Source organism: Pteronotus mesoamericanus, unplaced genomic scaffold (genome assembly GCF_021234165.1).
Source record: "Pteronotus mesoamericanus isolate MK-2021 breed Mesoamerican mustached bat unplaced genomic scaffold, CSHL_Meso_final contig_2, whole genome shotgun sequence".
Lineage (NCBI taxonomy): Eukaryota > Metazoa > Chordata > Mammalia > Chiroptera > Mormoopidae > Pteronotus > Pteronotus mesoamericanus.
This window is the reverse complement of record NW_026555084.1, coordinates 1701280-1727597: the sequence shown is the minus strand read 5'-3', so window position 1 is coordinate 1727597 and position 26318 is coordinate 1701280. Positions and strand designations below refer to the sequence as shown.

General features: G+C 51.3%; 1 protein-coding gene across 1 annotated transcript in view; it reads right to left on the bottom strand.

Annotated features, from left to right (window-relative positions):
* The window catches only part of LCP2 (lymphocyte cytosolic protein 2), a 37968-nt gene that overhangs the window by 3387 nt on the left and 8263 nt on the right, over positions 1–26318 (bottom strand). Inside the window, exons 3-19 of the mRNA XM_054568063.1 lie at positions 25203–25249; positions 18683–18751; positions 18237–18268; positions 17601–17638; positions 14881–15079; positions 12809–12906; positions 10895–10961; positions 10724–10807; positions 7933–7958; positions 7800–7816; positions 7601–7708; positions 6227–6257; positions 4369–4381; positions 3545–3674; positions 2149–2198; positions 1078–1172; positions 389–466 (exon numbers count right to left, since the gene is read on the bottom strand). Of these exons, the coding sequence (XP_054424038.1) occupies positions 389–466; positions 1078–1172; positions 2149–2198; positions 3545–3674; positions 4369–4381; positions 6227–6257; positions 7601–7708; positions 7800–7816; positions 7933–7958; positions 10724–10807; positions 10895–10961; positions 12809–12906; positions 14881–15079; positions 17601–17638; positions 18237–18268; positions 18683–18751; positions 25203–25249 (1182 nt within the window). The remainder of the gene's footprint in view (positions 1–388; positions 467–1077; positions 1173–2148; positions 2199–3544; positions 3675–4368; positions 4382–6226; positions 6258–7600; positions 7709–7799; positions 7817–7932; positions 7959–10723; positions 10808–10894; positions 10962–12808; positions 12907–14880; positions 15080–17600; positions 17639–18236; positions 18269–18682; positions 18752–25202; positions 25250–26318) is intronic.

The window sequence follows — 26318 nt, the reverse complement described above, 5'->3', positions numbered from 1 at the left end:
AATTTCTCAGGGAAAGGGCAAAATGTTGCTGCTGTCTCTGGATATAATCTCCTCACGTCGATATCAATGGCAACTGAGTAGGAAGATGGAACTGGGAAGATGTTGGAAATCTGGAGGAGAGCCTCCTTTTGACATTGGACCTTTACGATAATAAAATCCCCTACGATTCTGCCAGCCAAATGGCCTTAATCGAGACTTTTTCTGGGGTCCTAGGAGTCACTGTTTGGCTGCTGGTAGGTGAGAAACTGGTACTAACGGGTCCCCTTGGTATAACAGCATGGACCTAGCAGAACTCCTGGCCCCTAATTGGTACTCAGGAAAAGTCTGTTCCCTTTTTCTCCTTCCATTAATATTTATCACCACTTAAAAATAAACTTTAGCACAGTACCTGGTTTATCTTTCTAAGAGCAGCTTCTGCCTCTGGTCGGGTAATATAAGAAACGTACCACTCTTCATTTAATGAATTCTGAAATTGTAAATTTTTAAAAACTGAATACATTTCGCAGTTACATATTAAGTAAAAAGAAAAGAAAAGCCTCCAAGTAATCATTTTCATAAACCACCACCTCAGTTCCATGAGGCTTGAAACATTTGTTTTCCTAATTTGAGCATAGTCACTCAGGTGGGCCTCAATAGGAGATATTTCACGTGAACTGCTTTTTATCATGATGCTGGTTGCAAAGGTAGCTATGAACAAGCATTCCTTATATAGTGGAACCTCTAATCAGGAAAGAGACAGGTATAATAATGTTTTCAGTTTACCATAATAATATACTTAATGAAAAAACTGAATTAACAAGCAGTTAAGGGACTTATTCAAGGGACTTATTCATAAACGATGAAAAACAGGATTGTGTTACTCATTGTTAAGTGCAAAACACATGTTTGCCTTTGGAAAAGTCTAAGAACACCAAGGAAAAAGCACATATTTTTCATCTGGATCGCCTCCTTAATTTTTTTCACTAAAAAAAAATTAAGGCCAATGGAAGATAAAAGTACAAAAGGATAGTCAGTGGGAATTTATGATGATTCATTTGCTGGGGAAAAACAATGAAATGAAAGCATATGCTTTATTACCTCTGCTTCCGCAGGGGACTGAGGTCGAGGCTTGCCTGGAATCGACAAGGAAATGTTCCTGCCGTCAGGTCTGGGAGGCAGTCTGCCACTGGAACCTTCAACAGGACAGCATTTTGGAGTTAACTTACTGTTTACTGTAAGCCCTTTTCCACTTCTGTCGTAACAGACCCCCGCCCCCGCCCCCTGTGCCAAATGCCCTTGCAGTTGCCCCTGGCAGTTAACATTTCAAGAAACCATCGCTTTAATTTTCACCTGTGAAGGCCATAAGGGCTGCTTAGGCATCACTCTAGTCCTGTCACTGAAGTTTTAAAAGTTCAGTGGTACCATGAATACAAGTGGCTTATTAAATGTGTATTACATAATATAAAGAGGCTAGGTCCACTGATGAAAAGGTCACAGCATTTTCTTGTGATCACCAGAAAGAATTTTCAAGAGACAGATCTTTCATAGACTCCGGCACCCCCCAGAATGGACCCCCAACCACAGATGCGGTGGCAAGGCAGTAGTGAAGACAGTGCTTTCATCCTGCTTGCAAGAGCAGATGTCAGTTGCCCGAGACAAGATGCGATTACCTTGAGGCTACTCTTAGCTATCAGAACCAGAGTTTGCTCTCTGTGGTCCGCTCTCATTGAACAGCCAGAGGCGGTACTGTTTAAAATGCATGTCCTCACCCAGACTTGTATAGACTCATGATGGAAACCTAGAACTACAGAGAAAGTCGGCCCTATCCTGAGCACGGTATAAAGATAGCAGGCATGGAAAGCTCTATTTGGGAAGATGAAGGCCAAGGCCCCCTTCCTGAGGAAGAGAGAGAGAGAGAGAGAGAGCGAGCGAGCATGTGTGTGTGTGTGGGGGGGGGGGTGTTTTATGTATTAGGTAGCATCTATCATTCTAGTAGCCATCAGTGTACTGCAGAAACTGATGTTAAGTGCTGGATGAGGAAGTGAGATGCCCTTTGGAAACAAGAGGAGCTTTGCCAAGAGGCTTTGGGGTGGGTTGGTAACCCAGTCATGAAGGTGCACAGCCTGGGCTGGGCCCTGGACCCCGGACCCCGGACCCCAGAGGACCAACCTTGGGAGAAGTATGGTGGCAGGGAGGCGCTCTGCGGGAAACTGCTGTTACTGCGGAGACAAAGAAGGGACTTCAGTTAGGTTGAGGGGGAGGAACCAGACAGAAGGCTGCGTTAGGGAAACAGGACTGTAAATGCCACTTCCTACCCACCCTGGAACCGCGAGAGCTCACTCATCCCAAGTGGACCGTCTCAAAGTCTAACAAGCTTCACAAGCCAAAAAACAAAACCAAGAAAGCTGTATAAAGCGCAATTAAAAGTTACTTTAAAAAGTTAGCTGCAGTTTGAGGCATTTGAGTTTGGGGAATGGCAGAAGTTGTCTGGGAAGAGGACTTGTCTTTTGCTTATTAGGAAAATCCAGTAATGGGCGTGGCGTTGGGGAACAGGGCCTGATGGACAACGAGAGGGTGGGTGGGTGAGAAACAAGGGACCAGGTGGCGTTGTAGCAGATGGTACCAGCTGCTGGGGACCCTATGCCATCTGCTTCGTGCTGAGCAGCATTGCCCCTGCTCATCAGCCCAAACCTGTTCAAGTCTGCTTTGCTCTGCAGTCTCATGGGAGCGGTATTTCGCAAGAATAAAGGCTAGGGTTGGGGCCCAGCATGGGGTGAACAGCATGAAAAATGGCAGATGTGGCAGAAGAAACTCAGCTGGAAGGGTAAGGGGAAGCAGCAGAAAATCAGCAAGAGGCACCCAAGAAAGCTGAGAAAAATTGAGAATCCTTTCAGCTCTTTGGCAGGTGGGGAGGGGCCATGCCAGTGGTTGAGTTTGCCCTTGTATTTGGCTCGGACTGGGTCTCTGCCTTGGGGTATTAAAGGAGGGAGTGAGCCCAAAGGGCTGGGCATGTTGGAGGCCACCAGGAGGCATCGGGTGGGCCTGTGAGGGAGAAATGACCTGAGTCTTTTTCCTGTTCATGCCTCTGCTCGGGACAGCCTCATCGTGGGCCCTGAGATGCACCATTGCTATCGAGAGAGGCAGGACCTGCAGGGAACAGCCTGTGCGATGAACGTTTAGCATCTGTCACGTGCAAGGTACGTTTTCTCCGTCACCCCATCCAAGATGTAAGGTGAACTCCAAGTTCTTAAACACCTGGGTTTCCTGAGTGGTGTGTGTTTGTTTTAACTCACAAAGTGAAAACATTGCCCATTCCCACCAAAGAGTCCACTCTCTGGGGCACCGTGGAGCGTTCTCTGCTGTATCCCTCTGACCCCAAGCACAGGCTCAGGGGACACCAGTGGATTAATACATGTGGTTCTTTATGATTAGCTTGGTTTTGGTTCTTAAAGCCCAAAATGCTCTGACCCTACTGGTGTATTTCCTTCTTCTCCACCTACCTGCCATTAGCTCAGTGTCAGTGGGCCCAGATGTTAAGTCAGACCTTAGGGACATTGGCACAAACCTCTCAGAGAAAGCTCCTGACAGGTGAGACGAGGGCAGGGAGTGCTTGGGCGATGGCTTGGTGGACCTCGAAGGGAAGGTGTTGGAGCTCATGGAGAGCAGCGCTGGCGGGGGCGGCAGTCTCTGGTGCGCTGTGGGGAGAGGGAAAGGCGAAGCCAGCTGTCAGCGTCCGCGCATCGGACGGCGCAGCAGAGCCGCGCCCCCGGAAACGACTAGTCTAAAGAGAGACAGGAATCTGAAAGATGGGCTGTACCTAGGAAGCAGTTGTCTGGAACCCCACCTCCCAAGGACTTTCTAGGTGACTTACCACCTTAGAATGCAATTTGAATGCCGCTGTTCTCTGTCATTCTCGATAATACACATTTATCTTACTTCTTTCATTTTTGAAATGTTAACTTGGCAGAAAATTGCCAGTTGGAAACCATATGAATTTCAGAAATGATTCACAAGTTTTGTTGTGTTTTATGGAAGCCAAATTTTGCGCTCATTCTTCTGCCGTTAGCTATCCTTCACCCATATGCATTAGAGGGTATAAACAGAAATTTTTCTGTCAAACTTTATGTGCAATTTTTAATTTTGCTGTGCTATTACTAAGTAATTTGCACTGATACGCATGAATGTACTGGTTCTCTTTGGTAATCAGGCCAAACAATTCCATTTTGTTATAGTTATACAGTATACCAACTGATACATTTCTGTTTAATACTAATTTAACAGATATAATTGACTTTATGGGGTATCTGTACTAAAAAATTTCATTTGAATGCTTGAGCAGAAAAATGGAGGGATGATTTATAAGTTATAAGAGTGCTTTTCTGAACATACCATCATCTTCATCCTGGTAAAGGGAAGGAAAAAGAAAGGTATTAGCCTATCATCAAACACAATTCCTCGATCATGTGAAATGTCTCTGTTTCACTTTAGCAGTGCACGACTCCACAATTAATACACTGTAGGAAGCAGCAGGACTTGCTTAGTGGTCTATGGTTTTTTAATACAAACCAGCACCTGAGGACACTACACCCTGTGTCTCCCTGTATCTTAGCATCAGGTAGGGTCTGACGCATCTGAGAGGCCCGAAGGTACAATAATCACGACACTATCTACTGCATGCAATGATTCATACATGGTGTTTTACGCAATTCCCCTAGCAACCCATCAAGAATTTCACATCCTCATTTACAAATGGAAACATGCCACTCTGGAGGGATGCCTAACTTGCCACGGGTTACAGAACAGGATTCGGCCACTAGTGTGTGTGACCAAAGCTCAGCCTTCTTTTGGGCTCTACTATACAATGGTCGCTCCTGTTAAGAGTAACTCTGTCCTGTTTATAATGTGGCTTACCAGGTACATTGCTCAGCACATTTATGTGCAGAGCAAGCTTGTGAAACATGCAAGGGAGAGGCAGCATGCTCTACTCCTCAAATAAGAAATGATGGAAGAGGCAAAAAACCCATGTTGCCATTGACTAGACCAAAACTGGCGACTTGGACTTGTTCTCTTAGGACAGCACACTGGTGATGAAGGTGCTGTTGTGAACACTAAATTAGTTATTACTTGTGCCTCATGTGTGTGGAGCGCTCAGTGGCGGTTAGCTGTCATCGGTCTACCACTGAGATGAGGCAAGAAGGACCAGAGCCGGAGTTACTCATCCCAGTTGGCCAACAGGGAGACGAGTCGCTCAGGACATTCCTGAGGCTGGGATGCATTGGGCTTTCCTTGGGGTGGCTGCCGTCTGTGTCCTCCCCATCAGTCAACCACCGTCACAGATCTCACCTCTGAGGAGTCACCCGGCCCCTCGACCCCCAAGGACCACTTTCCTCCCTTCTCCTCTGTAACTCATTCCGTGATCACATACTGGTTAGCGCATGGGGTTCCTATCTCCCTCACAGCTTAGCACAGCTTAGAACAAGCACAGCATCTGGCACAGAGCTGTGAAGCACAGGCACTTGGGGGCTGAGCCCTTGAGTGGGGACCGGTGTGTGACGGCCTTCAGGGGGCCTCAAGTGTGGAGGAAGTCAGGCAGCTGTGCGCCTCGCAGTGGGCATCTTTACCCCTTCTGAGTTCAGTTTCCTCTTCGTAAAAGAGAAACTGTGATTCCTCACAGGGCCATTAAATGCAAAGCACATATAAAACTGGGTGACCAGCTTGCCTGGTTTGCCTGAAACTGATGAAATTCTTGGAACTTGAGACTTCCATTGCTATAACTGGGAAAGTCCCAGGCAAATTGCTGGCTGCAAATGTAGCTAGGTTGCTAACGTGCACAGAGTAGGCATTCAGTAAGTGCTGTTCCCACCCCCGTTTCAGGTTATGGAGGTGTTAAAAGGAAAAGAAAGGACTTAGGAACATTGCTGTGAGGCCCAGCCTCTTGGGCACCCTCCTTTTTCTTCCCTCCCCCCAAATGCCCTTCACTCCGCTGTGTGCCACCTGGCAGTGGGACTGCCACTAGCCCAGCCGCCCTGGGGGTTCGCATAGAGACAGGAGCTGCGCACGGCAGCCCGGTGGGCAGGTGGGGCGGGTGGGGGCCCCTCCAGGCACAAGAGTCAGGGGCCCACTGTGGGTAGGCTCTGCCCTGGTGCTGGACTTCAGGGAAGGCAGGGACAAAGGAGCCCCAACCTCCGCGGAGCCCGCAGGGGTTTTCCCTGTGCCAGACAATCACCCGATGATGTTGTGGACTTACATTCTCTCTCCTGTCTGGTCCCCATCCGTGCCTGAAATGAATTAGAGCAAAGAGGAAGCACTGAGCATGATGATTTTCCAAGAGCCGGCCTCAGAATATAGATCGTTTCACTTAATCTAATAATGAGAAATCAAACCCACTGAGCTGTGATAAAAATGAAAAAAAAAAAAAAACAGAAAAGAGGGGCAGAGGCAGGGGAGGGTGGTTTGGTGACTCAGTGTTCTGTCATCGCTGTGAGCTGAGCTGGGCAAACCTTTATTCTGTTTAGCTACTGCAGCAAATAATTACAAATAAAAAAAAGGTTTAGTCAGCAAGCTAACTCTTGAGTAGCTATTAAATTTCATTGAATAGATGTTTTACCCAGCAAATGAGAGCATTTTAGGTCATATTCTCCTTTGCTGATGGTGTTAACAGCACCCTTCGGGCGAAGGGAAGACAGTTGGAAAATGCTGCTGCTTTGGGACTTTCCCCAGATGCACAGCTAGGCGAGCAGATTTGGCGACAGCTGCCGTGGAGCCGGGACAGGAGCCGCGGAGCCTGGGCCTGCATCCTGTTCTTCCAGAGAGCGGGATGCAGCGCGTAGGGGGACGGTGTGTTGAACGGATGCTCCACCTGCCGTCTCACCCTGTGTTTATTTACCATTCTGATATTTTATTCATTATGATCTTTTTTGCATTCACTTGGGTCTTTTAAAATACTGCATTAAAATGCCAACTTGATCACAGAGGTTTTTTGGGGTGCACCCTGGCCCTGGCCAGGACCGAGGCCTCACACTAGCCAAGCCAGGGCCAGAGTTATGACCCCTGACTACTCAGATAAACAGAAGCCCTGGCTTTGTCCTTAGTAAGCAGTGGGCCAGGGCCCGACCCCAAATGCATTTGTGCCATTTGGTAAATAGACCCCAAAAACTTCATAACCAAGTCAGCAATGTTACAGCAGACCTCAGGCTTCTGTGATTGTAACACATGGTTGGCAGTGAGGAAGACACTTTCAGTGACCTACGAACCTTTCCATCTCTGCTATCTGGATGGAAAACTGGCACGCCAGGTCCAGCTCCCATGCCTGGGATGGGAGCAGACACGGCCACCAATTTGATGGGGTGGAGATAAGGTCCCCACAAATGGCAGTTGTGCCCACACTCCCGACAAAGCATCTCTCTACTCCTTCCTGGGCTAGGTTGCCATTTTCTTCAAAGGGACCCTGGGACTTTACATCTGACCTGAGGAGCCTGAACATTCCTCCAGCCATAGCAGCAAGCGAGCCCCTGCTGCACACAGCCACCCAGGATTCCGGTCCCCGTGCACAGCTGCCACTGGGCAGGCTGTTGGGGTCATGCACGCCCAGTGACCAGCTCAAGCAACAGAGGATGCTTACTTTGGCACAGGGGGCTTCTTCACTGTCAGGGGGCTACTTCTGTCGTATCTCTCCGTGGTCGGCGGTAAAGGAGGCTTTTGTATCCTGGGCAAATTCTCCACCAGTGGCCTGCAGAGTTGAGAGGAACCATGTGTGAGATTCAAACCCACGTTCCCCAGGGAGACCATGGCCCCTCCCGCAGCCACAACAGGGCACGTACCTGCCTGGGGTCGAGGGCTGCAAGACAGGAGGGAAGAAATGTGAGTGGCCTCAGCGCTTGTCAAACAATGAAGACAAGACGCAAGACACAACAAAAACAGAAACCAGCACAACAGAAGAGGGAAATAACTTACCTTGTCAGAAAGCACCGGTTTCTTTCCTGTAAACAACAAAGAGCAGATTGGCCTTGAGTTCTGGGCTTGAGCTGCTAAGCATAAGGTATTAAAACATAGTTTGATGCAACAGTGGAGCAAGTCCTGTGGGGGTGCCGACTGGGTTTGAGCCATGAAGAACCATAGACTTTAGACCTGATTTTAGGGGCTCAGAGAGATTAAGTGACTTGCCCAAGGTCACACAGCATTGCGTACATGCAAACAGGGCTCTAGATTCTGTGCTTTTTTCCCACATTTTATTTTAGGTAATGGGTGATAAAAAGGATTGAATGTCTTTTGGTTTTTTCCCTTTTTTTTCATCTCTTTCATCGGTCAAGAGGTTCTTTGTAAAGCCCAAGTTTGTCTTTGTGTCTGAAAAAAAAAGAAACCCATTTGCCATGAGGGGTTGATTTTCTTCTAATCCTTTGATACACTTGACATCATATAAAGTGTTATACTTAGTTTCTGCAAAAATTTTTAACTTGGGGAAGAGGGTTTCAGAAGATCATGTTGGTGGATTGCAAGTCATTTTGTTTTGGCTTTTGTTGGCTGGTCTTCCTTCCATCCTTCTTTCTTCCCTTCCTTCCCTCCTTGCACTTTTCTCATGGAGCAGGTGACGTGCAGGCACCCTGACGAAATGCAAGGTGTGCCTGAGAACTCTGCGTGGCGAAGTTATCAAAGCGGTTTATTCTTTGCTCTGTCTGAAATCCCCTAGAGTAGATGTGCCCAGTGTCTTCAATTAATACAAGTATCACTTAACTAGATTCAAGCAGGTCGAGAAGCAAATCCTGTGTGACCTTGAACAAGTTATTTAAGGTCTTTGAGTCTCAACTTCCTTGCCTGTCAAATGAGGCTTGTGGATTAAAACTGCATAGATTTCTATAAAAATCAGGTAACACTTTATATACAGGGTCAGGCGCTTGATTCACATTAGATAGCTCGTCTTTCTTCCCCTCCATCCCTGCCCCCTGCGCCGTTACCACCCTAAGGGGAAGGAAGACATGATCCACCTGGGGTTGTATTTTTACATGATTTACTTTCTAAAGAACGAATCCACACCAGGCCCGTGATGGAGCCTGAGAATCTTGTCCCGTCATGAAGAACTTACTGCTGCCTAGTGAGAGAGAGTTTGGGCGGCATAAAAAAGTTTAGTATTCATAAAACTTTGGTTTGGGGTGAAAACCCTACTTTAGAGGGATGACCAGAAAACTTAGATTTATATCTTTAGGCCTAAATAGATTTTCTTTTTTAAAAAAATCTACCAATTTATGCATATGCCCTGGGCAAATGAGGAGCCTCCTATTAAGAGACTGAGCTTTGTAGGAGGTTAGTTCTCTCAAAACGTCATGGACCACAGAGTAAATTCTAGGGTAGAGCATGTATTGTCGAGAAGGGGTCACTTCCAAAAGGAAACAAAACTTTTGAAAGGTTAGCTTTTGCTCAGAAGGCGAGTGAAGGATCTGACGTCAGTATCCCACTTTCCTGGAGCTTTGGCTCGCAGTAGTGAGCAGGGCTGGAGTCTGAAGTTGAGCCTCCCTGTTTGCATTTTCCTGCAGTTGGCACAGCCCTCTGCCATGGACCATTCTAAGCTGAGCTGGCAACGCGGCTTTGCACGTGTCAGCAGAGCCGCGAAGCCCTTTCAGGAAAACAGCGGCAGCAGGCTGCAGCCTTGAACCCAGGAACCAACCGTCTTTCTGCCACCAGAAGTGGGGGCTGAGGCCACAGGAGGCTACGACCTTGCTCAGGGCGCAGCTAAGGGACGGCTGGCGGGGGGGCTGGGGTTCCAGGCTCCTTATCCCTCCAGGCTCGGTGCTCCTTCCCCAGAACTCTAGGCCACATGAGGAAAATCGAGGGTCTTCAGTGGCAGGAGGATGTAGTGGGAAAGAGCACCCAACTTGGAAGTCAGAAAGACAAGGTTCCAGATCTTGCACCTAGTTATACAAATTTGGGGAAATTATTCCGCCTCTCTGAGCCTGTTTCACCATCTGCATGGTGGGGATGACAGCACGCCCCATTGTTCGGTCGGCGTGGGGATTGGCGATGATGTAGGCAATTATGATAGGTGACGCACTGGTCCCATTGTAGGTGCTCAACAAATGGTAGCCACGTTTTAGAACTGAATCAAAAATAGCTTCATATGGAGGTGGCTGCAATCCAAGAAAACCCTGGGTCAGTTCTGTGGGAAAAGGGCTGTCAGATACCCACTGCTTGGTCAACTGCACACATACAACAAAAAAATAACCCTGCAGTTTGAATAGCACATTAGAGTTTTATAAAGCATTTTCTCCTTACAGAATACCCACCTTACAAATAAAGGGATAGCTCTGTAAAAGCAAGGTCCTTCTAGTCAGTGAGCTGCTAAATGCAACCAGGGTGGCTGATGACAGGTCTCCCAGGCCTCTTGTCTCTCAGCCCGGCCCCTGCCTCGATACCCCAGTGCCACCCGCATCATCATCGGAGGAACAGTGAGATGAGTGTGCACAAATGTCCCATGGAGACGCAGGTCCAGCACAAGGCTAAGGGCAGGGGCTCTGCATCAGGCTGCCCTGGTTTTGGTCTCTCCTTGGTAGCTGTGTGATCTTAGGAAGTTCCCTCTTTGTGCCTGAAAATAGCCTCAGCTTCCTCATCTGTAAAATGAGGATGTTTCTAATAGCCCCCACTTCACAGTGCTGTGGTCTTAGTTCAGTGAGATGCTGTGTGTGAAAAGCATGCAGTAAGCACTCTTATAAATGCTCACCGTTATCATCATGCATCAACCATGAATGATACCAACCTAGCGGGAAGGGCTCTCTGTCAAAAGGCGCTAATGAACGATCGAGGGGAGGCTTCTTGCTTCTGTCTATGGAAGGAGCAGGGACTGGAAGGGAAGAGACTGAAGTCAATTACAAGAAGTACAGGGTTGGCTGGAGCTGGGGCTCAGTGGGCGAGAGAGAGCGGTACTTACGCTTGGCTGTTTTGTGGGCTCTGCTTCTGCCAGGCTCTTCGTGGTTGGGCTGGGGTGGGGGGAGGGGCTGCTTGAAGAAAAAAAAATCCAGATGGTGGGAAATATTTCCAACACATCAACATGTCCTGGTCGCTTTGTCTCCCCAAATATGTCTGAACCTGTTCACTTTTCTCCACGTCCATGCTCACCCACAAATACAGATCCTCAGGTCCTGCCTGAACAGTGCCTGCTCTCTGAGCCCATCCTGCCCTGTCTCAGCCTAGGCGATGATGGCTCTATGGCAGTGGAGTGGGCATGCTGCTCCTGTGACAAGCCCCTGGGTGGCTCATGTCACACTAGGAACACAGTAAAAACTCGCCGTGGCCTGCCAGGCTCTGCCTGAGCCGGCGCCTGCCCCTCCACTCCCTTCCCCACTCCCTCCCCAGGGCCCACGGGCTCCCCGGCACGTGTCTTCTCGCTCACACTGACGCCCTCTTTGGCATCTCTGCGCTTGTGCTTCCCTCTGCCCGGACTGTTCTTTCCAGCTCTTGGCATGACCAGCTCACCCTGTCCAGTTCAGTATCACCTCGCCACCTGTCACCACGTCCCTAGGTCTCCTGTCTCCCTAACCACACCTTACGACTCAAATGATCTTGTTTCTACATCTGCTTACTTTATTATTTGTGCCCCTCTGATCAAATCGAAACTTCATGAGAGCAGGGAGCTTATTTGTCTTTTCACGCTCTAGTCTCAGCAGCTAGGACGCTGCTGGGCACACAGGAGCTGCTCAGTAAGATCTGCTGATTGAGTGAGTGAATTCTGCATCCCAACAGTGGATGTTATGGCCCCAACCAGCGTGCCTCAGGGGATTGGGCATCATCCTGCAAAGCAAGGGGCTGCCAGTTCCCTTTCTGGTCAGGGCACATGCCTGGGTTGCAGGCCAGGTTCCGTAACCCGTTGGGGCGTGAGTGAGGCATCTGATCAATGTTTTCCTCACACATCCATGTTTTTCTCCCTCTCACTCTCTCTAAAAAACTAAATAAAATCGTTTTAAAAAATAGTGGTAATTACAGCCTTCAGATTTCAAAAGCAAAATGCACTTGTGGTAAGTTCAGCCCTGGTCAGCCTCCTTTGCCAGGAAAACAGCACAGGCAGGAGGGAGCCAGCCATTCCTGGCGGTGAGGTCCCCACTGTGGAGTGGTCCAGGTTTTGAGCTTTGGGGACAATATATCCTCTCCTTCCTTCTAGCCCTGGCACTTCCAACGTTTGCCATAGCTGTTAGCGTGCTCAGGTCCCTCGTGAAGAGAACACATTTCCAGGTACTGAGTCCTTATCCTGAACTTCTCAGGATCTCTCTGTGTAATTGATTAGACCCCCAGGACCTGGGACTATGAGCTTGGAGAAAGAGGACAGGGCGTTGCTGCCTCTCTCTTCCGGAGTTCACTGCATCATAAACCTAGTAGTCTCTGGGATAGTTGCCCATTGAATTTCTGGCATTTCTGACCTGCAGGTGGTGCGAGATGTTTTTGCAGCGAGAGAAGGTGACTTGGGACTCTTGGAACACCCGTAGGTGCCATCAACTTAACTCAGTTTTCTTAGAGTATATTTTACAGTTTTCACTTATTTCAAAAGTGGGAGGCAATTGCACAATGCATATAAGGAGAGTTCTTATTATACAGTTAGTTTATACTGTTTATGGTAAAAAGAAAATACTGATAAGCCTTATGACACGAATAAAAATCACTAGTATGTCATCCCCCCCCCAAAAAAAAAATCCCCCACAACACTGTGAGTGCTTGGATGTGCATTTTCCTGGCCTGCGTATAATCGCATCTGACTGGTTAGGATAGGAGAACGTTTATCGTCCTCTTTCTCTCTGGCGGAGGAAATGGTTGGAGGGGACACAAAGTGCCAGGAAAGCGCGAGGAGGCCTACCGTGTGGCTGCGGCTGGCAGGCGGGGGAGGGAGGGCGGCCGTCGGTCTCTGGGGGGGCACCGGTGGCTGCTGCGGGCATTTCCCAGAGAGGGGCCGATCTGCGAAGCACAAGCACGTTAAAATGAAAGGAGAAACGCTGGGCCAGGCTGAGTGCGGGCCACGCTCAGGGTCTCCCAGGGATAGATCCCGCACCCAGTGCTGCGCTTCTTGGGGCTCCAGGGCCCTGGACCCTACAGGCTCCCGCCAGCACCAACGCCAGCACCGGTGGTGGCAGGGGTTTGTCTGCGCCCGGTGACAAGTGGTGGGCAGCCAGAGACGCGCACACACAGGCACACCCAGCTGCCCGGTAGAGTGAGGTTGGCGCTCATGGCTCACGCAGACCCTGTACTGGGTCCCCTCCCTTCCCCTCACCAATGCTCTGGGCAGCTCTGCATCCTCCGACTTCCTCCTTTTGCTCATCTCTGCCCTGAAAGGGAGGAGCCGGCCACTAGCTCCTGTTACCTAATCACAGTCTCGTAACTGGTTGACTGTGCTTTGCCCTGGACAGCAGCTCCCATTTTTCTGATCACTATAGAAGTATCCCTGAGCCAGGTTTACAGGCTGGCAATGTCCCCAACCCTTCAACAGGGAAAGGCCAGGCTGGGACTGCAGTGCTGAGTGGCAGCCTCCTTACATTTTGTGCCCCGGGTGCCTATCTTAAGTCCCTTGCCCTCATCCCGGCCCTGGAGAGGTGTTACCCGGCCCTGGAGAATGGGCTTAGAACTAGGGTGCGCCGAGTCTAATCTCACGCCGCTCCACCCACGCTGGCCACCTCTCGGGCCTTCTGCGGCGCCATGCTCCCGCGGACCGCAGGACCTTGGCGTGGCCATTCCTGCTGCTTAGCATGCGCTTCCTTTCCCACACCTGCCCTCGCGCAGCCTCACCCCTGCTCATCCTTTAACTTTCAGCTTAAATATCACAGCCTCAGGGAGTCCAACCCAGGCTGGGCACACCCCCAGCCTCATCTCCCACACTCGTCTTCCTGAGTATGTATGATGTTTTAATTAACCATTTCGTGACTCATTCATTTGCTGTTGCCTCACCCACTGGGCTATGAATTCTTAATGGTGAAGAGTGTCTCATTCACTCTGTATCTTCATAACTGATACATATGAGGTACTCAATAATTTATTTATTTCTCCTCTGGGCCTCTGTCTCCCTGTATGTAAAAAAGGCCTTGATAATTGTTGCCCTTATCACACAGAGTGCTTAAAAACACAAAGTGTCAACATAGAGTTGATGGAAGGGCTTTAAGGTTGCCAAGTGTCGTATAGCTAAAGGATTAGTGGCATTAATTTTTTGTGATACTGACCATCAGCTCTCTAGCATACTCCTTGATACGCTGTTACGCCAGTGTGTGTGCGCGTTGCCTGTCACCAGCCTGCCAGGACGCAGGCTCCGTGAGGCCAGGGCTGTGTCTTTCCTGATCACTCCGACTCTCAGCCCTTAGGGTGATGTCAGTGCCCCCCATCCTGGTCCTCACTGGCTCCTAGTAGGTCAGTGGGTTTTGGTGGATGAATGAGTGAATGAATAAATGAATGAGGGAGAAATAGGCTGACAGAAACAGAGAGACAGTGATGATCTAAAATACTGTTTGAAATAATTTAAAGTTATCGTCAAACCCCACTCAGTATGGTGTGTTTATTCTGACAGTGTGTGGGTCGTTGTGGCACCTAACCACAAGTTGATCAAAACATGGGGAGAAACAGGAAAGTACTCTTGAGAATCTAAGTGACACACAGAATGAATTATTACTGCCAAACAACCTCCAGTGACAGTTCAGCGCTGATAATCAGCCATCACAGGCAACAGTTTGTGAATAATGTTCATTTTTCTTCGCAGCAAACCTGTGTAATCTATATTATTATTATTATCATCATCCTATTTCACAGATGAGGAAATTGAGGCCCAGAGAGGTGGAGTCACTTGCCCAAAGCTGGCATCAGCACGTAGGGCTCTCTGTTACGTGGACATCACCCTCCCGCGCATCCATGGGGACTGGGAGCCAGGGGCGGGGCTGCCAGAGGCCTTACCAATGTACATGGAGTTGGAGTTGGAGAACGGCTTGGCAGGCAGGATGGAGTTCTGCAGGGCTTCCTCGTCATTGGAGGGTGGGGGCTCGTAATCGGCGTCGTCTTCTATGGGCGCCCCTTCCTCCTCGTTGGGGGACTCATAGTCACCATCATCCTCAGCATCCTGATCCTCATTGGGACTCTCATAGTCATCATCTTCCTGCCAACACCGTGACAAGGACAGTGCAGTTGGTAGAGAGTCTCCTTGGCACTCAACGTGCCTGTGTCCACTCTGTCTCTGCCGAGCTTCACAGGGGCACTCGCGTGAGGACAGGCAGCATGAGGTGGGCACCCCCGTGTCACGGAGGAGAGCACTGGGGTTGGGGCGTGCACTGTCACAGGGCCAGCGCATCGTGGGCTCGGGACCCCCATCGCCAGGCCGGTGCATTTTCCTCTGCACCATTTAGCGCAGCCGAGAAAAGCAGGAGGAAGAGGAAGACACTGGACCAGAGGTGCGGGGGACCTGGCTTTGTTACAGGTGAACACATTTCCTACTTAGGCATCACCAACAGGCAGACTAAGTGCCTGGAGCATTTGTGATGCCCCAAGTTCATTGTCAGTGCTTAGTGTGTCTGTGCTCAAAAAATGGCTTTTGAGTACAACCCAGTGCAGCACTGAAAGCCACGCTAATGGGAGAGCCGATAACCAAGCCTGTTCGTTAGTTAGAAGGCAGGCGGAGTCTGTCTGAGAGGGGACCGTCATGCTGTGCTCTTCTTTTTGGCTGAGAGCTAAGTATGTAGGAACAACAGCGCATTATTCACGACCTCTGATGCTGAGTTTGAAGCTGCTCCCTTGGAAAGACGCCGTTTCTACATTGTACATTTTTTATTGTATTTAACATGTGCTGCTCTGTGGCTCTCAGGAGAGTGGGCCCTAGGGGCCGAGCGATCGCCCCTGAGGCAGTCCGTGAGCGGACAGGCGCGGGAGTGGTGTCCCGCGCAGAGGGCGCGCCGTCAGCACCCCCGTGGCCTGCCGCTCTCATGCCAGAGTCAAGGGTGGTAAACAAGCCCAGGGCATTTCCCTAAAGCTAAGGGCGGTATGCAGAGAAGCAATGGGAGGCTGCCGCGTGGTGAGGGAAGATGCGTAGTGACGATCTAGAAGTCCTGACAGCCGTGCTCAGTGGCTTAGGGAAGACTCAGGTGTTCAGTGGGAAGATTCCTGTGTGACTTTCTGACTTGAGTGTTTAAAATACATATGTTGGAAGGCAGAGCGAGGGCTGAGTGTCTTGCCGAGCTCTGAAGGAGGGCTGTCCTGTCATCAGTGACTCTGTGTCTTAAAGATCGGTGGCGGGGGGGGGGGTGGTAAGAGCGATGGCAACTGTGACAAACAGGACTTCAGGCCAGTGGTGTCAGGCCCTCCCCAGCCTGGCCGGCCATCCCCTAGCCTGACAGGGCATCCCCAGCGGCCCTCTGCCTGCCCACTCCAGGCTCGTCGGTCCTCCCTCCCTGCCAGGCCTGTACCCCACACCCTTTCTCAGCAATGGACTTTTCCACTTCTAGAGCAGTTCTTTAGGAGCCAGTGATTTGGCTTAATCGGATTCTGCTATGTATGTGTGTTATCCATGCTGCTCACATGCTGGGTTCTTTATCTCCACCCCGCCTCCATAGCGCCCAGTGGGTGCTGGGCAGCCGCAGAACTTGCGTTTTACAGCCGGCCGCTAACGGGAACCTGCTGTGTGTACAGGGCACTGGAGAGACCAGCGTCAGGCTGAGCCCTGCACAGAAGGGACTTCGTGGCAGGCAGCGGCAAAAATCCGTAAACATCCGTGGAGGGGGGCTCTGGTCTCTTCCCTTTTGTACAAAACAAATCTGTCATGTTCTTTGTGTTCAGGCAGAAAGCACAGACGTAGCTGGCATGTTTTACGAATTCAGTGCTTGCTTCTGCCAGAATCCCAATGGGACAAGATTTTCATTCCTGTTCCTAAAGGCACCAGAGATGGTCACTTACCAGAAAGACCACTGGCCCAAGGGTCGGGCCACCCGGGCGTAGGCCAGTCTCTAACTAGGTGAGTGGCTCTACCAGAGTCAGGCTCTCCAGTGGGATCAGCGGCTTCTGCTGTAAAATCAGCAGATGGGCTCCGATCCACTGCTGAGCCTGAGCCTGGCTCTAGCTTCGTGTGCAGGGACTGTTTATGTGGTCAGAGGGGGTGAGGATGTGCAGAGCTCATTAGAATCTCAAAGGGGTCGCTGTGCCTCCTCAGATATAAGCCTGAGCTGCGTGAGACCTTCCCTGATGTCTTTGCAGAGCTAAAGCTTGATCCTGAAATCCCCTTCCTACTCTGTGACCAGTGGGGACTTGGGTGCAGGAGCAAAACTACTGTAAAGCTACTTGAACGTAGGGGAGGGGCTGCGGAAAAGCCCTGCCCGTTCAGCAGCTTACAGTGCGGTCTGCAAACTGCGGCCCGTGGGCCACGTCTGGCCTAGCCTCTGTGTGTGTGTGAGAGAGGGCTGGTTGGCACGCCACCAAGCCCGTTCCTTGAGGCCTCCCTACAGCTGTGTTTGTGTCACCAGGGCTAGGGTGAGCAGATGGGACCGAGACCACATGGTTGGTGAAGCCAGGAATGTCTGTGACTTGGTCTTCGCGCACACATTTTCTGACCCGCGGGTCGCTGTGCTGGCGTCCTGCGGGAGGCCTGGCTCCTCCTACAAAGGCCCTGACTGCAAAGGCCCAGCCATACTCACAAAGGACGACCAGCCCCCGTTGTCTTCCTCGTGGCTTTCTGTGGAAGAAGACACCACCACCATTAGCACCAAAGAAGCCACTAGAAAGAAAGCGAAAGTAGCTCTCTTCCCCAACCTGGGGCCTCCCACGTCCCTGCTGTGTCCCAGGCCTCTGTCCTTCCTTCTACGCTCCCAAGTACCACCCTGGAGTGCTTGCCTGAGGGGCTCATGCTACCGGGGGGTACCAGGGGGAGCTCAGCCTTTCCCATGAATAAAAATGTCCAAGAATGCTTGAAAGGATGTGCAACATAGCAGTTGAAAACTGCTTTAAAGACTCAGAAGCCTGGGGCTGGCTCCACCCAAGGTGGTCAGCCAAAGCCTGGGTTTTTCCATACTAACCCCCCGACCCCCACCCTGCTACAGATTTCTCACTGTGTCCCTGCGGAGGGTCCCAGCTAAGCAGGGGCCGTATGCCAATGGCCCTGCATAATGACACCTCTCCTCCCCTCAGCCCGAACCCAAACCCTTTTATGGGTTAGAACTAGCTGACAGACAAATGAATCTGCATGCCACTCAAGGAGCCCTAGGAACCAGGAGACAGACCGAAGTGCCTGTCACCTCCTAAAGCCACCTTTGCCCCGCGCCCCAGATGTTTACCTATTTCTTCAGGAAACCGCTGGACCTGGGGCCTGCAAAGGCAAACAGCAGCGCATTAATGGCCATGCTGCCTTAAGGGAGCTCCCGCTTTCCTCAATCCAGCCCTGCCAGAGCGTCCCCAGTGGCAAGTACATCTCACCACCCGGGACTGGTGTCCTTGTTGCTTGGCAACCAGGGCCAGACGGCCCCCAAATTCTAGGAACCACCAAAGCCACAGTGGTGGTGCCACTGGCAGCTCGTGACTGCCTGACTGTTGAGGGGAAGTTCCCGTGACGTCCCAGACCCAGGGGCAGGGTGCAGGGCACGGAGAGGGAACACCCTCCCCTCGTGGGACTGAAGCAACACGGATGAAAAGTGGACAAAAGCAGTTCTGTGCGTGCCATATAAGCTCCGCCTTGGGTTTGGACATTCTTCTTGGGTCACTTCAGCACCCTGGGCCCACTCACTTGCGTGGTGCGAAAATGCTCCTCCTCTCTTCATTCTTGTTGATTTCTTGACTTAACTTACTGAGAATCCTACAAGATAAAGGGACAGAGGAGGTGACAACCATGAGACCCCAACCTTCCTACGGAGACCTGATGTTCCTTGACCCATGTGACCTCAGGCACCTGGGCCAACCTCCGCCGGCCTTCTCTCTGGCCCCCCAGTCAGTGCCCCCCGGTGGGCCCTCTGCTGCTCCTTTCCTCAGAGCTCGTCACTGTCATCCCCCAGCCAGCACTTGCTCCTGGCCAGGAAGCCCTCTGTGTCTTACTCGGCCCGCTCAGCGGAGCCCGGAGCCCCCGATGAAGACTTGTCCACTCCCATCTGGCTCCCCCTCCTCTGGAGACCTGCAGCCGTGTCACCGGGGAGGGGGCAACCGCGGTGTGTTTCACCGCATCAGTCTTCCTGAGGCTGACGTGCCCTGAGCCTTGGTTTGGTGCCCCGGGGTGATGTCTGGCTTCTGGGAATCCTCATATCATCTCTAGGAATCAGCTGTTCTTTGTATCACTCGACAAGAATTCCAGGGGCTCTTCTTAGCCTATATCTCCTTCCATTGTCCCCTCCCTCAGTGACGCAGATTCTTATAGAAGATTGAAGAAGTAGTTCCAATCACAGAACAGCCTGCAGAGTGGGAGACCCCTTCCGTTGGCCAGGGCCCTTGGAGATACTTCTAGGCCCTGGGTGCTGAGAAGAGGCAAATCCCCAAATGCCAGGATAGGAGGGCCTTCTGCAGCAGGGTGGCACCACAGGGAGGCCCCAGCGATAGGCGTCCGTTCCTCAGGTCTCTTGGACCTTCAGGGCCCGAGAGCCCCAGCCTCCCTTAGGAACCCCTGCCGAGACCAAGGACGTAACAGCAGGAAGGAGCCTGGAAGATGATCCGGTCTAATGTCATCTTACAGATGGCCCAAACGAAGGAAGGGACAGGCCCACCTGTGGGCGAGTGACAAAGGCCGCCCCTCTCCCCCACCCCACAGCACAGAAGCCGGGCTTCCCGGTGTCGCAGCGTCCAGTGCAGCGTGCTTTCACCGCACCGCATCCTGTGTTCTCGCCCCTGAGCAGTGGAACCTACAGAGAGCCTGTGGCCCATCTGAAAATGACCCAGGAACCACATTCCTTCTGTTGAGTGGCTGCCTCAAGGTGTCAAGTTCGGCCTAAGACAGAATCTCTAACTGTGCACAAGCAGTCCTTAGCACCGGCCACTTCTGAGTCCTTTACAGCCACAGCCCTCCCAGACTGCCAGGCACAGCTGCCTCTCCAGGCTCCCAGGGGGATTCTGCTCTAAGCCCTCCCCTGTCATTAGAATGACAGCTACAAAAGGGCGCGGGGGGGGGGTGACGAAGAGAACGGAAGGAAAGAAGGCGATGTTTAATCCTCTGTCACACTGTCATTGTTGGAATTTCACATTTCACTGACTGCCCAGGGAGACGGCGCTTTAAGCATGCTGGGCCTTCCCAGGGGCCTGCTGACAGGTGTCGCCTGTGACAGGGTCCTTTTGTTCCTGTAAATGACTGTTCTGAGAAGCCAAGGGAGTCCCTTTCCTCCCTCCCGGGCGTGAGGGGTGGAAGGACTTCTCCAGAGCCAGCAGGGGACCCCTGCGGTCATCCTGCTTCCTGGCCATGTCAGGAGGTGGCAGCTGCTGCTGCTCCCTTTCCATCCCCCCTTAATTCAGCAAAGCGCAGTCCCTTCTCAGTGCTGGGAACTCGAGATGCCTCCAAACGCAAAACCAAGATCCCTGCTCTCAAGGAGCTTACCCACTAGTTAAGAGACACAGGCAATAAAGAATGCACATTTAAGGAAGTGAAATTCTAGATAAGAACAGTGTATATTAACACAGTGTGGGGGGTGCTGTGTGGCTGGGTGAGGGGATGGAGTACGGGGGTGTGGTTGCAATGGAAAATGAGCTGGCCTCCCTGCTGAGAGAGCATTTCTATGGGGACCCGACAAAGGTGGGGCTGGGCCACACCTCGCTGCCAGCCCGAGGGGCCCTGACTGGCTCCTGGAGCTCTTTGATCCTGGAAGGACCTCCAGCTCTCCAGTGTCTGTCGCTTCTTACCAGCAGTATCTTTAGCAGCCAGGCTGGAGGCGAAGGAAGGAAATGCCAAACCGCAGCCCCCAGCAGAGAAGCAGAGGGGCTGAGAGAGCGGAGCCGGGCCTGCCGCTGTGGTTCACGGCACAGCTCCGGCTCCCAGGGTCTGCCTCCTCCCACGGGCCTCATAGGGCACCTTCCCAGCCAGTTGGGACCTGGCTGGGCAGCGAGTGAACCGGGTGGCCAAGCTGGAGGGCAAGGTGAGAAGGCAGTGGCTACCTCTGTGTGCAGAGTTGCCCCCACTCCCACACCCAGGAGGACCAAGTGACAGTGAGTGCCCGGAGGTGACTCATTGCTCTTCCTCCCCACAAACCTCAGGCCTCACTCCGAACCAGGGAGGGTGGGGGAGGGGGGCTGGGCAGCTGGTAGACACAGGTCTCTACTTTGCCTAGTTTTAGGGATAAACTGTTCATGAAGAGGGGCCGAACCCTCCAACAGGAAGTTAGGCCATTGCCACCAGGTGGAACCCTGCCATGACCTGGGTTCCCGCCCGGCTGCGCCCCCAGCTCCCCGCGCATGTGGGGCCCATGTGGCTTTTCAGGCAAAGGCCTCTCCTGGTGAGGTTACAAACACAGAGGCTGGGACCGCGCCCAGGGTCTGGCTGCAGCGGCCTGCCCCAGGGCAGGACCCACCCTGTGACCTCAGGCAAAGCGTCAGCCCTCCCTCCAGATTTAAATATAAAACTTACAGGTTTTAAAAATAACGGCAGACTTTACCCCGGACTCTACCCTACCGATAAACTCAGCTCCTGCTCAGCTGTGCGTTGGTTTTGAGCTAGGCCCTCTCCAAGGGGGCTCTGTTTTCCTACTTAAAAACTGTCCCCCGTTACAGAACTCGGGGAGTCTCTGGGAGAAAAGACATCCTGAGCAGCTGACTACGTGGGCAGGCAGAGACAGCCCTTGTCGCCAGAGTCCACATTCTAACACAACCTGTTTAATTGAATACTGATTTTTTTAAATCATGGCGGAAGGAAGTAGAGAGATTCAGAGGATTGTGATCTTGTTTTGGTCGGCTGCACATAAATATAATTTCCTCTCCAAAGCCCTTCAGCGTAATGATCAGAGAAAACGAACCTACATACAAGGGACTGGAATGAGTAAGCACTGACTATCGATATGTGTCAAGGACGGTACCCGGCAATGTGTGTGGGCTGCCTCCTTGAAAATCCACCGCTCCCCGAGAGAGTTCTTTTCCCCTGTATCGATGAGGAGACCGAGGCCCAGAGGGTGTAGGTGGCTGCCCCTACATGCCACCACTGGGAGGAGGCAGGGCCGGCTTTTGGGCCTGGGTCTCCCCTCCCCCAGAGCTCATGCCCTTCTATTCTTTCATCCTCCCCCTTTACCAGGATAGAATAATTAGTAAAAATTTGATATTGTGCTCACTGGGATTTTGCATAAAATAGTAAGTATAGCTTATGCTTTTTCCGCGAGTTTTATTATTTCTCCATCAGTTCTTCTGACTTTCCCACTGATCCTTTGAGGTGGGTTTTCTCCACTCTTTTCTCTCCTCTGGACTTTAATTCCACATGTATGAGGCTGCCGGAAGTTTCCTACAGTTCCCTGGTGCTCCTTTCAGTGTTTGTTTTAATTCTCCCGTGTGTTTCATTTTGGATAGTTTCTATTGCTGTGTCTTTGCATTTATGAATATTTTCTTCTGCAATGTCTAATCTGCTGTTAATCCCAGGCAGTGCATTTTTTATTCCAGACATTAGAGTTTTTCTCTCTAGAAGTCCTACTTGGGTCTTTCGGTATTTTTCATGCCTCAGCTTCGCTTTTTGAACATACGGAGCACACTGGTATCACTCCGGCTACTACTGCTGCTGCCTGTGTCATTACGGGTCAGTTTTGGTGCCTTGGTTTTTCTCCTTGTTATAGGTCATACTTTTCTGCTTATTTGTATACCTTTTCCTCTCTGATTTGATGCTTGACATTGTGAGTGGTACTTGGCCAGGTGATGGATGTTTTTGCATTCCTGAGCTTTGTTTTGGGTTGCAGTTAAGGTACTTGGAGACAGCGTTTTTTTCTTCTTTTTTTTTTTTTTTCTTTTTTTTCCTTTTCCAGTCTTGCTCTTAAGATTTGCTAGGTAGGGACCGGCATTTTTCTAGGCTAGGGCCCATTGCTGCCCGCTACCAAGGCAGGGTCTCTCTGTGCACTGTATACAGGCACTATGAATCTGCAGCGTTTCCAGTCTGCCTGGTAGAAACAGGCGCCGTTTCCTGCCCTGTGGCTGCATGCCATCCCCTCCAGTGCTGGGCGGTCCTTTCAGGTGGTCTCCTCACCTTTCCGCCCCCATCACAAGCCCGCTGGACAGGGCCCGTGTGGCTCTCCAGGACAGTCCCTCTGCAGCTCCCTTTTCTCCGATACCTGTCCAGGGAACTCTAGACTTAGCGACCCTCCACCATGTCCCCTTAACTCAAGTTCACCAGACTCCACCAGGCACCCTGCTCTCTGGGCCTTGGCCTAGAGACCCTCTCCGAGCGGCGAGCGGTCACAAAGATCACCACGTTGTCTTCCTTCTCTCCTCATCTGGTATCCAATGTCTTGAAAACTGCTACTTTGTATTTTTTGCCTGGTTATTTGGTTATTTCTGGCTGGAGGGTAAATCTGGTCTCTTCTTGTTGAGCAGAAAGCCAGGGTCTCCACTCACATGATGATGGAAGAGGTTCCAGCATGCGCGGGGTGGGGGGCGGCGTGGTGAACTGGGCAGCACAAGCTCCGTCCAGATAGAGCAGTAGACACTCGGGTCCACCTGACTGTGTCCCCACAGTGTTCTGTGGGCTCTGGGTTACCCACTTTGCCATTTGTTTCAGGAGAAGCTGGGTTTTGTGAAATATTCTTTGATTTGAAAGCAGTGGGGGGTCAAACTGAGGAGGGCTGCAGGCCGGCTTTCGCCCGCCAGCTTCCTGTTCTGACCCCTGTGTGTTAAGTTCTCTTCTTTACACAGAACTATGGCATTTTTTCCTAGAGCAGCACATCTCTGCAAACGTAGAAACATTCCATGTCTGGACCCTCCAATATGGCAGTCAGCGGTTCTGTGTCGCTATCAGCTTTTGAAATGTGGCTAGTCTCTGGGGAACGGAATGTTTCACTTAGTTTAAATTTACATAGCCATAGGTAGTCAGAGAAAACCCTTGGGAAGAACAAACATTCTTTAACCGCAGCTGCCCCTGGAGATAAGTGCGCCAAAAGCAAATCTTTATCCTTTTTTTGCCCCCCCTCTGTTCACCCTTTCGGTTGAGGAAAACCTGAGAACCCTACTTTCCGTATTTCCTTCTCTAGTGGCCCTCCTTACTCAGAGAACCCCAGGCCGCGGCCTCCATCGGCCTGCTTCCCTATTACTATTCTGAGCTCTGAGGCCCGCGGAGCAAGAGAAAAGGCCTCAGAGAGTGTCCAGAGCACAGGTCTGAAAGGGGGCCTCCCAGACGAAATCTAGCTCATAGATAGATTCACTCGGGCTTCCACAGTATTTACCAGCATCTGAGCCAACATTTGAAAATTGAGGTACGTCACATAAAACCAACATATCTAGCCACTCTTGTTAAATTCAAAGACACAGCATCTTTGTGCCCACATCGACGAACTGAGTAGCTGCTGCTCTTTGTGGGTGGAGAACGTAATTCCGATGTGCCACAATCTCCATCACTCCCTATTGCTCATTGGCAATAAGGCTTTGTGTTCATCACCTCTTTAATCATTCTAATTGTGCTGCTGTTTTTCTTACCGTGGAGAAATATTTCTCCACACCCATGTTTTAGTCCACGGTGGTAAAATGAAAGAAAAACAATCAGTAGGGCTTTGCGTTTTTCAACCTGACCCACTTGGCACCCTTACATCACCTGCCTGGCTCCCAGGCGCATCTGAAGATGTGGGACCTTTACTAGAGGGTGGGAAACACGTGGCACGCTCGGCGTGCCGGACCTCCCAGCTCCGCGCCCGTGCCGGGCTTTGGTGACGGCTCGCGCCCCTGGCAGCCTGCCAGGCAGGCGGCACTGACGGGCACGGCCATGGGCCTCGTCATCCCTCGCGGCCCGGCTCCTCATTGTACTGAGCTTGAGACCCAAGCAATCGCCAGGTCAGTGATGGCACCACAAGGAAACCTCAGGTCGCTTGACTCTGGAAGTATTTCCACAGGCCCCAGCCACCCCGCTGGGGAGGGAGGAAATGAAAATTTGGTTCAGAGTTGGGCTTGTCTTAGGCCAGAGCAGACGGCACACCAGCTGCGCTGGATCTGTAACTTCCTTTTCCCAGCTCATCATGAAACTTCTCTTCCCCACACACTGCATGCACTTGACTTCACTCTTCCTGCTCTTTTCTGTTTCAAACCAACACTGATCACTGACTCAGCTCCCCATCCCAACTCCTGTTCCCCAAACCACCCAAGGAGTCGGGGGGAGTACTTACGGCACCCGGAGCTTAGGGAACTTCTGGATGTCGTTTTCTGTCAGGTTCTGAAAGGAAGACACCGGCAGGTTACAACCCACGGGCAGGGCTCTGGGCCAGGGGAGTAGAGTCAGGTGTGAGACAATAGGGAGTGCTGGGAACTGCGGCACACAGAAGAGTGCCCCTGCCCACGCACACAACACGGGCAGCTTCTAAATGTATAAAAGCCTGGGGGGCCTGGTGTTGCCAGATCTATTTTTTCAAAGGGAATACCAACATGCATATTTTAGGTGAAGTTTCCTGAGTTCTAGATTTGACAAATAATTTTAACTTAAACAATGGGAGAGCTAAACAATTTATTTTGTGAGAAACAAAGAAGGAAAGAATATTTGCGAAGAACTGACTCTGGGCCTCTGCCGTACAGCACCTTGGTTAATCTTCACACCAACCCTGGGATGTAGGAGCTGCCAACATTCCCATTTAATAGATGGCAAAGCTGAGGCTTGGGATGCGAAGGGGATTTCAGCTTGTAGGTGACAGAGCTGCGGCTGGACCTTGCTCTGTGGCACCTGCGGTCAATTTTCGTCCTGTCAGCTTCCTTCCTCCTGTGTCTGAGCCCTTTGAGGGTCTGGGTGGTGGGGGAGGGGGGAGGTGGAGGAGAGGCGGGGCTGTCAAAATTGGAAACAGAAGAGGTGGGCCCACTTCCTGTAGAACCAATGCCCAGCCAAAGAAGAGGCCCCATGCACGTTCTGAGGCCAGAGGCCGGGTGGGAGCTCTGGGGTCACACAAGCTGGTTTGAATCTTGCTTCATTCACTTAGTAAGTATCTGATTTGGGGCACACACTCAGCATCTCTGAGCTTCAATTTCCTTATCTGGAAAATGGGAATCATTTCAATAATGCCACCTTTCAGGGGTCTTGAGGACTAAATGAGATGATATGTATCATATCTTTGACACCATGTTGGACACATCACACATAAGTGAGAAATGGAGGAGTTAGATGAGTAATTCTACCCCCAGGGGAGGGAGCAGCTGGGGTCCGGAGGCTCTCTGAGGTCAGTGTCTTTGGTTTTCCGCCCCCTGGGCTGGGAGATACCGGGAGGGTTGGTTGCTGCCCACTGAGAGGGTTGGCGCGC